Source organism: Solanum stenotomum, chromosome 12, assembly GCF_019186545.1.
Source record: "Solanum stenotomum isolate F172 chromosome 12, ASM1918654v1, whole genome shotgun sequence".
In the NCBI taxonomy this organism is placed as follows: domain Eukaryota; kingdom Viridiplantae; phylum Streptophyta; class Magnoliopsida; order Solanales; family Solanaceae; genus Solanum; species Solanum stenotomum.
Window position 1 is genome coordinate 31,870,200 of NC_064293.1, and position 13,458 is coordinate 31,883,657.

Genomic DNA, 13,458 nt, shown 5'->3' on the forward strand with positions numbered 1-13,458 from the left:
GAAATTTGCTAAAAAAATCATATATACCCCTAAATAATTTTTTTTTAAAATCAAAAGTCAAAAATATAACTTTAAAACTATTTTTTTTCACTTCCGTTAAATGAAGGGTATATGTGAGCTCATTTTGTAACAGTAGGGGTATATGTGAGCCGTTTGTATAACGGTAAGGGTATATATGAGCCACTTTCATAACGAGGGGCATATCAGCTCCAAATAACAAAGTTGAGGGGTATATCAGACCCTTTTTCCTTTAATTTTTTATTGTTGCATTAAATATGGAAATATAGCGCGCGCATATATATATATATATATATATATTAAATCAAAGAATATTCATTATTATTATTATAGGAATAGTAATATAGTGTACTTATTATTTAATTTTTTATTGTTGCATTAAATATGGAAATATGGCATGCCTAATTTAGTGCAAGAGGTTGGGACAGGGCCCCAATGTTAAGTTTTGGAATAGGACAGTCGACTCTTCATTTTTACGTGTTTCCTCCCTCTTAAATTAATTTTTATGTTTCAATGGTTAGAAGTGAATTTAATTTAATTTATAATGTTAAATTAAATTAAATTAATATTTTATATTAAAATTTAAATATTTAAAAATTATATAAAAAATTATAAAATACAATTTTTCTTATGTCAATTTAATTAAGAAAATATAACATTAGTATATTGTCAAAATTTATGAATATAATTTAACTTTTTTAAAAAATAAATATGACAACTTATCACTAAAGAAGTTAGAAGTATGACTTTTATGCACAAATAAATTCCTCTGTTCTTAAAAAAAAAAAAAAGACGACTTTCATGCACAGATAGTACTCCCATCGAGATATTTGAAACAAATTTTTCTTTTTTTAAAAAAGTAAATAATGCAAGTATGTATTCATTATTCACTTTTAATTGTTATGTTGCACTTTTTGAAAGTCAATTTAACTAATTTTTAAAATTAAATTAGATTACATTAATTCAATATTTTAAACAAAAAATTCAGATATCAAAAAACTATATGAAAAGTACTATAAATTACAATTTTTTGCATATCAATACGATAAAAAATACATCGTAAAGTGTTAGTCAAAGTTCTTGTCGTTTGACTCTAAAAAAAAAACCCATGACAATTAAAAATAGACGGAGAGAGTATTAGTTAATACATCGAGAGAATTTATGTATAATTTTATGTATATATTAGTTATTTCATCTTTTATTTTACATAAAATAATATAGATTTTCTCATGACTTATACATGTTTTAGTTATGTGGATTTATAATAGTAAATCAAACACAATATTAAGTATATACATGTACAATTTAACTCATAATTAACTATCAAACATAATATTACTTATACATGATTTAATACCCGCACAACTCACCTTCGTACTAACTACTAAATCACACCTACCTAACTACTAATTGATTAATTAAAATTATGATTTTGGCTTAAAGAAGACTCGTCAAGCTCTCCTGCAGCGTTGGGTTAGATCTAAGATTGGACACAAACAGACTATTTAAGCATGTCCCCGCCTTCTTAGCTCCCATAATACTCTTCCTCTTTTTGCAGATCCATTTCCCCTCTTCTCTCGTAAAACTACAGGTCCTCTTCCCTTCACTCCATTTCTTATTGATTTGCATGCGAGTAATGATAATTTGCTTCATTCATTTGTTATTGATTCAGTTTCTCCTGAAGTTTTTCGTAGATCGATGATTGTGAATTTTGAGCCTTTTTTTTTAATTGTCGGTGTGCTTAGTTTCGATCTGTAATCTTCGGTTTACTGCGGAAATGCGTCGTTGATTATTGTGACTTCTCTAGATCTAATGTTTGATTTGATAATTTATTGGTTGGTTTGTGATATGAATTGATCTGGCTAATTTCAGTGGAATTTTAGCTGAGAGCGAGAGGAGGACTCTGAATCTGACTGTTTCTGATTTAGATCCGTTTAAGTTCATGATTAGTAAATGTAATTGCTTGTGGAATTTTGTTGTTTCATGTGTCCAATTCATGAAATTCTCACATTTCGTTTTGTTGATTGGTGCATATTTGATCGAATGCTGAAGTTATGTGTAAACAGTACTATAGGTGAATGTGGCTTATCAAGTAGTAATAAAGTAAAATGTACAGCAGGGGAGAGGCGAATCACTCGATATTCAACTAAGTGCACCATTTAGGCTTCTTGTAGTAAGCGTGTTTTAGAACATATTTGCATAAAATATCTAGTTTTATGAAGAGATCACGGGTTCGCATGCCCCATAATATGGCCTATAAGTTCGCCCCTGTTGCAGGGCGTAGGCAAGATGCGTTTTTGTTTAATTCCTTCTTTTGACTAAAACTTTATACTGTTGAAGTGCTAAAATACATGAAAGCCTACTCCTTTATGATGTTAATACATTTAGGGATTAAGAATGTAGATCTGGTGGTTGGTAGTTAGCTCATATTATGTATATGCTATCAGTTTTTGTTGTGGATATCACTGTAGGACTAGGACAAGCATTTGCTGAACAGGGTCAGTGAATGGCAATATATAAACACAATCAATGAATCTACCAAGTGTACCTCGATACCAAAGCTTGTCTATATGACTCCTCTACATTCTTTCCGCACTATTTGGGTCCATTTTATTCCTCTATAAACGCATTCAAACATTTGTCAAAAATTTTGTGCATATTGCTCCTTAGTCCTTACATTATGAGATGCCTTTATGTTGAGTAATACAGCCTCAAAAATGCATGGAGTCATGAACTTTTATATCTTGCAGTTTGGAACAAAGGAAAATGGTTAAGATTTGCTGTATAGGAGCTGGATATGTTGGGGGGCCCACCATGGCTGTCATAGCACTCAAATGCCCTTCTATTGAAGTGGTTGTTGTTGATATTTCTGTGCCTCGTATCACAGCCTGGAACAGTGATACACTCCCCATATATGAGCCAGGCCTCTATGACATAGTCAAGGAGTGCCGAGGCAGGAACCTCTTCTTCAGCACAGATGTGGAAAAACATGTGCGGGAGGCTGATATCGTTTTTGTTTCTGTTAACACTCCTACCAAGACAAGGGGTCTCGGAGCAGGCAAGGCTGCAGATCTAACTTATTGGGAGAGTGCAGCCCGCATGATAGCAGATGTCTCAAAATCTGATAAGATAGTTGTTGAGAAATCAACTGTTCCTGTCAAAACTGCCGAGGCAATTGAAAAGATTTTGACCCACAACAGCAAGGGCATCGACTTCCAGATCCTCTCAAACCCTGAGTTTCTTGCGGAAGGGACTGCTATCGAAGACCTTTTTAAACCTGACAGGGTCCTAATCGGAGGTCGGGAAACTCCAGGCGGGCAGAAGGCTATCCAAGCATTGAAGGATGTTTATTCCCAATGGGTCCCTGAAGAGCGCATCCTCACCACCAATTTGTGGTCAGCTGAGCTCTCAAAATTGGCTGCCAATGCATTTTTGGCGCAAAGAATCTCTTCTGTGAATGCCATGTCAGCTCTTTGTGAGGCTACTGGAGCAAATGTCTCACAGGTGGCATATGCTGTTGGAAAGGACTCGAGGATCGGTCCCAAGTTCCTTAATTCTAGTGTTGGTTTTGGTGGCTCTTGCTTCCAGAAGGATATTCTGAATCTGGTTTACATTTGTGAGTGCAATGGTCTTCCAGAGGTAGCTGAATACTGGAAGCAGGTTATCAAGATCAATGACTATCAGAAGAATCGTTTTGTCAACCGCGTTGTTGCCTCCATGTTCAACACAGTATCAGGCAAGAAAGTCGCCATTCTAGGTTTTGCTTTCAAGAAGGATACTGGTGATACTCGAGAGACCCCTGCAATTGATGTTTGCAAGGGACTGCTGGGGGACAAGGCTAATTTGAGCATATATGATCCTCAAGTGAATGAGGACCAAATTCAGAGAGACCTCTCAATGAAAAAGTTTGATTGGGATCATCCTCTTCACCTTCAGCCAATGAGTCCAACAACTGTGAAACAAGTTAGCGTTGTTTGGGATGCCTATACAGCAACTAAGGATGCCCATGCTGTATGCATCCTTACAGAGTGGGATGAATTTAAGTCTCTCGATTATAAGAAGATATATGACAGCATGCAAAAACCTGCTTTTATTTTTGATGGTAGGAACGTTGTGGAGGCAGACAAGCTTAGAGAGATCGGGTTTATAGTCTACTCGATTGGTAAGCCTCTGGATGCTTGGCTCAAGGACATGCCAGCTATTGCTTAATTGCTTTACCTGGCTCGACGAGTGGCTTGTTCACAAATCAAAGATATTACTTATATGATGCAGTCAGCTGAGATTCTTACTTTTTTTTTTTTGCCTTTTTACGACGTTCAGTTTTCTGTTTTGTTTTATCCCACTTACGCTGAAGGACCATTCATGGTCACTACCAGACTCTTAATGTTTAATGTTTCTTTTGTATTGATGATACCACATTTGTCATTTACTTGTCTTTGTCAGAGGATTTTGTTTGTTCGATTAAAAAATTTTGCTACCAAACATTTTGGGACAAGTTATAATATATGATATTCATAACTCATGAGTAGTGAGAAAAGAAGAGAAATCTTAAATAATGTCCCGATAGAGAAATATGTGCTATGCATTTTTCTAAAAGAAAAAGAAAGAAATTTGGATAACAAGTTTTAAATGAGGACGCTAACCCATTCTTACATAGCGCATATTGGTTTAAACTCAACCAAACGTCTTTCACTCTCGGTTCATTTTTACTTTTCACTATTTGACTTAACATACCTCAATAAGAAAATAATTATTGATATAAGTATTTTACCACATTATTTCTACTAATTATTCCCTCTATCCCTATTTACTTGTCCATTTTTTATTTGATACACCTATTAAGAAAATAATATTTGACATAATGACTTTACTATTTTACCCATATTAATTGATAGAATTTCAAAATCAATTTACTCATTAAAGAAATTCTACTTTTTTCAAAAACAGTAACTCTCTAAATAAATTGAGGATATAATAGGTAAAAAATAATGTCTTTTCTTGATTTGTCAAAAATGACAAGTAAAAAATCAAAATTGGACTAGTAAAAAGGAACAAAAGGAGTAATGTTTAGTATTGAGTCTTGAAAAATGATATGGAGAATAATATTTAATGCTAAGGGTAAAACATGAAAAAAAAAATACATGTCTTTTCTTATTCTTAGTATATTAAAAGTGACAAAAAAAAGCTAAAACTCTATTTTAAGAATAAGTGACAAGTAAAAAGGAACGAATGAAGTATTATTTTTCAATTAGTTGAATAATAGATGCAATGATTCACTTTATAGGTGAGGTTTCTAATTTACGTTCAAAATATAGCTTAATTACACGTGAAAAAATAAATGGAAGGAGCATTTCGAGTCAAGTAATTGTTTATAAAAAACACAGAATCATAAGACCATATATAGAAGTAATGTCTGGCCAATTTGTAAAGGTCAAGAAAGTTGGAGGGGCGGAGAGCATCTATCCTGGCTAGCTTGTATGTCTATTATAACTCATGAACAATTAAATATATACAAATTTGACTGACAAGACTTGTGAATATTTAAAAGGGATTTTTTTTCAAAACAAAAAATATTTAGCTGGATAATAACAAAATGATAGGGGAGGAGAGAAGCGAGTGAGATCTGGGAGAGAGTGTATTTTTCGCTGATTTTGGAGAAAAAAAAAATATATACAAACTGATTTGTATCAAAATGATACATATTAAGAGGAGAGAGGCGAGTAAAATCGAGAGAGTGAGGAGAGAGGTGAGCGAGATAGAGGGAGGAGAGAGGCGAGCGAGATCGAGGGAGGAGAGAGGATTGCATTTTGTATTTATTTTGCATTGTATTTTGTATTTGTTTTGTATCAATTGTATTCAAATTACAACAAATTGTATTTTGTATTGTGTCATGTATTTATTTTGTATCAATTATATTCGAAATACAACGAATACAACGGTATTCATCCTCTGTTTGATTGGATACAAATACATTTGACAGAGAGAATGAATGCATATTGTATTCGTATGAATACAAATACAATTGATACAAAATACAGTTTTTCTAATACAATTGAAATAAAATACAAAACACTCACCTATATTAGATTGAATATAATTGATACATAATAAATTTGAATGTATTTCTTCTTATTGACAAGAGAGAGGGGGGAGATGAAGGAGAGGGCAGGAGAGAGGAGAGAGCAAGAAGGAAGGAGGAGAGGCAAGGGATAGAGGGGAGAGAGAGAGAGAGCCAAAGAGAGGAGAGGGCAAGAGAGAAGGAGGAGAGGCAAGGGAGAGAGGGGAAGTGTTTCTATAAAAAACAACATATTTTTTTTTTGTAATATCTTGAAATTATAGCTATTTTTCATAAATAAGTTGTTAATTTTGAATAGTTTGATAATTCTTCCTATTTAAAAAGATAAAAGAACCATAATTATATTAAAATTAAGACACACTTATCGTAATTCGTTGAACCCTAATTTTTCAGTCTTCTGCATGTGTAGTGTCTATATCATTTTTTGGATAAATTCCTTAAATAGAGACAAAATTATAACGATCGCCATAATTCGGGTGATTTGTACAAAAAGAATATAATATGATACACATTTAAATTTATATCCTCATTATTCATGTTTTCGTAACAATACACTTTTAAGTTTAATGAGAAAAAACAAACAAAACCCTTAAAGATAGCTCATAAACAAAGACAAAATTAAACGACGACTATTAAATGATCTTATTTTGGATATTTTTACAAAGATGATAAAATCTGATACGTATTTAAATATTATCCCCACTTTTTATATTTATGTAACAATGCACTTTTAGGTTTAGAGAAAAAAATCAAACAAACCATTAAAGTCAGCTCATAAACCACGTTGTCATATTTAAATTTCCATTCATGGTAGAGGAATACACTTCAAAATAATAGCATGCACATCGTAATAAATCAAAGGAATAACTCATAAACTCTATTAAATTATCATAGTTTTAAGTTCACACATAATATTTCCCTTTTATGATCCCAAAGGTATAATAGAAAGATTTTTTTTCAAAACAATAACACATAAATCATACGTAATAAATAACATGCAAATCTTGATAAATTGATAGAGTAACTGATAAACTCTATTATAATATTATAATTTTAAGTTTTCGCTCATAGTATCTCTCTTTTATGATCTCAAAAGTATATAAACAAAGAAAAATATTTCAAAACGATAGCATATAAATCATAATAAATAACATACAAATCATGATAAATTGATAGAATAACTCATAAACTCTATTATATTACCACAATTTTAAGTTCTCACTCATAATATCTCTCTTTAATGATCTCAAAAGTTTTTTAAAAGTTAATTTTAAAAAATTACAAAATGATGACATATAGATCATATAATAAAAATAAAATCTCATTTTAATTTTCAACTCATAAAAGTTGAAACGTAATAATGAAAGAGTAAAATGCTCAAGTGCAATGTTAATAAAACAAAACAAAAAGAAAAAAAAAAACCAACCTATTTTGGCTGTTTCCTATTTGTGTCAATAGCACAATGAATGTAACAACAAATACATAATATCTTCAGCCAAATTCTCTGTGAACTCCATTGATGAAGCTCTCTATTTCTCTCAACATCTACAGCTGAATTGAGCTCACAATTCAATGGAGTACAACTACAATTCATGGGCCGGATTACCGCCAAACCCAGCCTTGTACCCTAACCCTTCACCACCGGTGATGACGAACTCCGATCAATCTGTGCCTCAAAACCCTAACCCTAGTTCATATGCACTTGGTTATGGTGGAGGACACGAATTCCAAGGAAAATGTTTGGTCTATCGTTATGGACAGATCGATGGTGCTACTAGCTCTGTGGAAGCAACGCAGGTGTATTATCAGGATCCGAATGTGGTGCGACTTTTGGGATCAAATGGTCCTTTCAGGACTGGTGAGGTCAGTTGTAAACACTTCTGTTGTTAATTATCTGTTGTCAATTGAGCATCCTTGAATATCAGCAATTTCGATATACATGTTCCATATAGGATATGTTAATTGGATTGATGTGTTGTATTAGTTGTGATGAAGTGACATATGAATGTTTGAAATATAAATAGTTAAGCCCACGTCTGATTAGCTTGTTGGTGAGGCAATAGCTTACCAAGGCGATGATCAGTAGCAGGTCTAAGTCCGAGAGGATGATCAGTCACACTGGGACTGGGACTGAGACACGGACTAGAATATTCCCCATGGGGTTGGTCTAGGAGTCTGATGAGTTGATGTACAACCTCGGGAATCTAGGTTTGAGTTTTCAGCAAAGGTGACATTAGGTGGATTTTCTTGTATTCCTATGTCTTGATGGATAGAGTTATCCTGTAGATAGGGGTGGAGCTAGAGGGGTGGGAGGGGGTTCATTCGCTGTGGGAGTTACCTTGTATATACAAGGTCAATTATTATTTTCCTGTTATGTATACATAGGTCATTCGCTGCAGTGTAGCTCAAACATTTCTTTTGTTGGGAGGGATATAATTTGAGTTTTTATCAGTTGCTAAACTCATATGAATAATATTGTTAATGGATTGATACTAAACATTGTGGGGCGTCATGAAATGGAAAATTTGGAACATATAAATTGAAATAAAGAGGGAGTAATTTTGGTGTCTTTCAAGTATTACCATCAGTATCCTTTGGCCTGTTTCATTCTAATTATGGAGGGATTATATGATTTTGGTGTCATTTAATAGTAACATTTTTCAAACGATTGTAAAATTCGTTTATGTTTTCTTTTGTTTTATAGAGTATTCAAATTCATATCCCAAAGAAGGGATGAATGCCTACATAATGTAGCCAGATCCATAACTACTGCAGCGTCTCATTTCTCCCGCTTCCTTCTGATTCCTATAAACGAGTACGAATGGTAATACTATTGTGATGAAGAACCATCTACATTTTGTGAGTTGATTTTGGTGGAAATTCGAGAAGGTTTAAAGAAAAGAATTTGGATTTTAAGTAAGAAACAAGAAGGCTAAATACCTAGATAGCGCCTTAAACGTGGCACATTTTGTAATATAAACTCATGAAGTTACCAGTCAGACACTTTTAACTTGACATGACTAGGCCATATAAGCACCTCATGCTGACATGGAAAATCATGTGTTTTATACTCGTATCTAGGCGCATGAGAAAGCCTAGATTATGTATTTTTGCTTTTTATGTTTAAATGTTTCCTTTATTGAAAATGATTCGCCCATCAAAGTTAAATTCGAGACCCATCGCTAAAGTCTAATTGACATTGAGCCTTCTCTCCTCAGTGTTCGTGGTTCTGTATCTTATTCTTATTCCTATTAGAAGCAATATCTTATCTGTAGTTGTTGATGGTACTTAATTGCTTATTTAAAAAAGAGAAGAAACTAAAGAAAAAGAGAGATGGGAGCAAGGGTTGAGGGGAAAGGGAGACAACGAAGCTGGGTCTGCAGAGAAGAAATGAGAGAGGGCTACAGGTGGAGGAGGGAGGAGTGGGGATTGAGGAAGAAAGGGAGAAATCAATGGGGGATAGTTGTAGGGTGCAGATGAGAAAGAACGAGCGGGCTAGTTGGGACGTAGTCTTGTGGGGGAGGGGGGTTGTTTTTTAATTATTTTTTCCTATTTTTGACATGTGTCCTTTTTTCATTCGTTATTTGATACATCACCAGCAAATGTTTTTCACGCACTTGGTTCTGATGAACTATGTGTTTAGAAGATACATTGTTATCAAGTGTCTAATTGGTCACTCTGTAAGCTTATAAGGCTAACATGCCAAGTTTAAGGGGGTTATCTAGGTAGCAAGCCAAACAAGAAAGAGAAAAAATAAGGGCAAGTGATACAAGGGCTACTTCAAAACTATCCATAATGTCTCAGTTTATATGACTTTTATCGAAAGTGAGTCATCAAATCATCCAAAAGTCTCGTCTAAGCTCTTATATTTGTTTCAGTTGCAACCAAATATTTAACATCTATCTTGGTGTTTCAAAACCATTTGTGTTACATGCAATAAACAAAGTGGTAAATTAAGGAATTTCTCTTACCGAGAAGGTGGTTCCAACTGTTAAATCCAACAATCTCTCTGTATGCAACTAAACAGCAACAACTGATAAGAAAAGGGGGAGGTGGGAAACAATAATAAAGGTTACTTTTCATGGAATCAGATTGTATTTATACATGTAGGGACTGAGATTCAGTGACCATAAAGTCAAATCCTGTAGAAGTCTTTTATCTTGGATCAATTGACATTTCTAAGGTTGGTTTTCCTGATTGAGGTGGTCCATGATAGTGTTGATGCTTTGCTAGTTTGACTTATTTTTTACTTCTATTTATTTTGTAAGAAAGATGAGGATATGAAATGAGCTGAAGTGGGGATTCATATAGCCGACCCCAACTTGTTTGGGACTGAGACGTTGTTGTTGTACTGTTGATGATAGGTTGGTGTTCATGATTAGATGCTTAAAAATGTTGCTAAATTTATAACATTTGATGATAAGTTATGCACCCGTCATCATTTAAGGGCCAAAGCTGGATCCCGTTAATAAAAGACCTACCTCCTCATGCTGTTTTTGTTCTGCAATTATTGACCATGTGGTTGTGTTAGATGATAATCTTTCGTGGGATTGACATCTCACTTGAAGTTTGTTCATTTCCTGCAGTAAATATTTCTTACAAACATCTCACCCACATACTAAATCTGGCACTTCTATTTTCCTGCTTCGTCTTAACTCTTATCACATATTTATATTTTTAAATGGTTTCAGCATTCTATAATATCTATAACTTCTCTTCTATTTAAAAAGAATGTAAGCCGGGTACTTTATCTACAGATAGCTGCAGTGTCCCTAAATGGTGCAGAGAATTTGACTCCTGCAAATGTAAATCCCAATTTTTTTTTCCAACCTCCGAGAAGTGGGTCTTGGGGAGGAGGCCAAAGGAAAATTAAGATACAGCCTGTATGGTGTCATGTTTGCAAAATTGAATTTACCAGCCAAACTGTTCTTGATCAACATATATTAGGCAAAAAACACAAAAAAAGTTTGGATAACTTAAAAGGAGGCAGTGTAATCACAGCTTCTACTTCTGCCCCTCTTGTTGCTTCTGCAGCGTCAGAGAACCCATTTGTTGGACTGCACGAGGAGCCTAACAAGGTGAATTCAGCAAATGGACGAGATTCAGTGAATAAGGCCGTTAAAGTGGTTGAGAATTTGGAGGCAAAAAAACGTAAGGTTTTGGAAGGAGGAGCAGCCACAGACGACGTCCGTATTTGTCTTCCTTGCAATGTGGTTTGCAACAGTGAGTCTGTTTTCAGAACTCATCTAATTGGCAAAAAGCACATTGCTAACATAACAAAGCAACAGAAGTCTGTCCCTGCTTCTGCATCTCTTGTTCCTTTGGAGGTGTCAGTTAGCACATTTATTGGACCACAAGAGAAGCCTGGCATAGTAAATTCTGGAGATGGGCAAGATCCAATGAAGAAGGCAGCTGAGCTGAGTGAGAAATTGGAGACCAAGACACAAAAGGTTTTGGAAGGAGGAGCAGCTGCAAACGACGTCCGTCAGTGTCTTGTATGCAAGGTGGTTTGCAACAGTGAGACTGTTTTCAGTCATCATGTCACTGGTAAAAAGCACATTGCTAACATGAAAAGGCAAGCATCTGGAGTAACCCCCGCCAGTTAGAATGGGAATTGCGATGGAGATTTAGAGGAGATGACGCTCGTTCTCATTTCATTTTCTCCAATTTCTTACAGTCGATATGAATAGTTTACTGTACATTACATTATATGCAACATGTTTGATAGTAGTCGCATTTGCTTTTATCAAAGCAAGTGGACAGTGATTTGGCAATTAGAGCTGATTAAAGCCAGAACATGAAGACCTAGTGTTTTTTTCAGCTATAGTTTATAAAGAAGTGTTTAAAGTTTTAGTATTTAACCTCTATATGCCCGGTTAGTCTTGATTTCTTTTTTATGACATGGAAAACCTGCAATCGCTATATTTGGGTGCGTACAGGGTAAAATCTCAGTATGATGAGCTCGACCCAGAAAGCAAGCAAACCCTTTGTTGTTGCTAGCAAAGGTTTCAAATTTGAAACCTCCAACATGGAAGTCCCAAGCCCAAACCATTGGGTCACCCTGAAGGAAAATAGAACAATTTGATTTTGGATTCGCCCCATCATACATTTTATTAAGAGTATGTACATGCTCTGTTTTAATTTATGTAATATCGTTTGGTCAAGCATAAAATTTAATCAAGTTTTTTTCCCAAAAAAAAATAATCATAGTTTATAATAATTTTAAATATCTATGTGGTTATAAGTTATTTTATTAAAAATAGAATACAATTTATAAAATAAAATCATTTTAAATATAAAAAGTAACACTCTTTTTAAAAATAAATCAAAAGAAAAAATGTGTTACATTAATTAGAACAGTGATGAGTGTATATGAATAGCTCACCTTGGGTTAAAATTTCTGTCGGTCAGTGAATTGGTTAGTCAATTTATTGATTTAATGAATGCGCGGAAAGTCTTTTCGAAAGAGAAAAACGTCACATGCTGCCAGAATTTTATGAAAAATAAAAACAAAAAACAATGAAATTTACTTGTATAATTCGTATTATATACTACTATTATGTATATATAATGATTATTTGTTTCAATAGAGTATTTTTTTGGACTAAGTTTGTGAATGTATTTTTGCAAAACTTTGCTGAATTGATCCAAAAAGAAAATCTAAAAGTTAATGATTTTTTTAAAAAGAAAAAACAGTGTCACTTGAATAAAAAGTTTATGTGACATGTAAGTATATCTTACTCTCTTATGCTACTAGAGCCATCAATATGGGCTAGGTCCGTTGGGCAGAGGCGTATTCAAATAGATAATGGGTGCATTATTACAAAAAAGTGGATCTAAGACATAAATTTGATCGGTTAGACTCTTTTTACTGAAAACCATTAAAATTCTAAAATCATAGGTCCAAAATTAACTTTTATTTATCTAAACCAGTTACAAAATCTTAGAAAGAAAACTAAAACAAGATAGATAAAAGATTCAAATTTCTAACCTCACCTAGAGAGGTGCACCCAATCATCATCGTACTACATTATATGATACTTCGAGTCTGGGTTCACGCATCTATATTTAAATATTTTTAAAAAATATAACACTACTATATATGATTTCGGGAGGGGACCATGGGTTCACGTGAACCCGGTGACCCCCTCCTGTATACTCCCCTGCCGTTGGGCCGATCTGGCCTAACCCGGGATTTGATAGGGCTATGCTACGATTTTTGGAGCCCATTTAAGAAAAATGTTTTTAGCTCGGCCTGAATAAGCCTGCCGATTTGTGGGGCTTGAGAAATATGGATAAGGCCGGCCGTGGGCCAAATAAAAATTAATTAAAAAAATAAAAATAAAATAGAGTATTAAAAATAA

General features: G+C 34.0%; 2 protein-coding genes across 2 annotated transcripts; both read left to right on the forward strand.

Moving 5' to 3' along the window:
- The first annotated feature begins 1,449 nt into the window (after positions 1-1,449).
- LOC125847067 (UDP-glucose 6-dehydrogenase 3) lies at positions 1,450-4,536 on the forward strand. Its single transcript, XM_049526776.1, has 2 exons — positions 1,450-1,609; positions 2,769-4,536. Exon 2 carries the CDS (start codon positions 2,785-2,787, stop codon positions 4,225-4,227), a length of 1,443 nt encoding a protein of 480 aa, XP_049382733.1. The 5' UTR covers positions 1,450-1,609; positions 2,769-2,784; the 3' UTR covers positions 4,228-4,536.
- A 2,991-nt stretch (positions 4,537-7,527) lies between these two features.
- On the forward strand, positions 7,528-11,955 carry LOC125847069 (uncharacterized). Its single transcript, XM_049526778.1, has 2 exons — positions 7,528-7,957; positions 10,852-11,955. Exons 1-2 carry the CDS (start codon positions 7,667-7,669, stop codon positions 11,698-11,700), a joined length of 1,140 nt encoding a protein of 379 aa, XP_049382735.1. The 5' UTR covers positions 7,528-7,666; the 3' UTR covers positions 11,701-11,955.
- Positions 11,956-13,458: the final 1,503 nt, after the last annotated feature.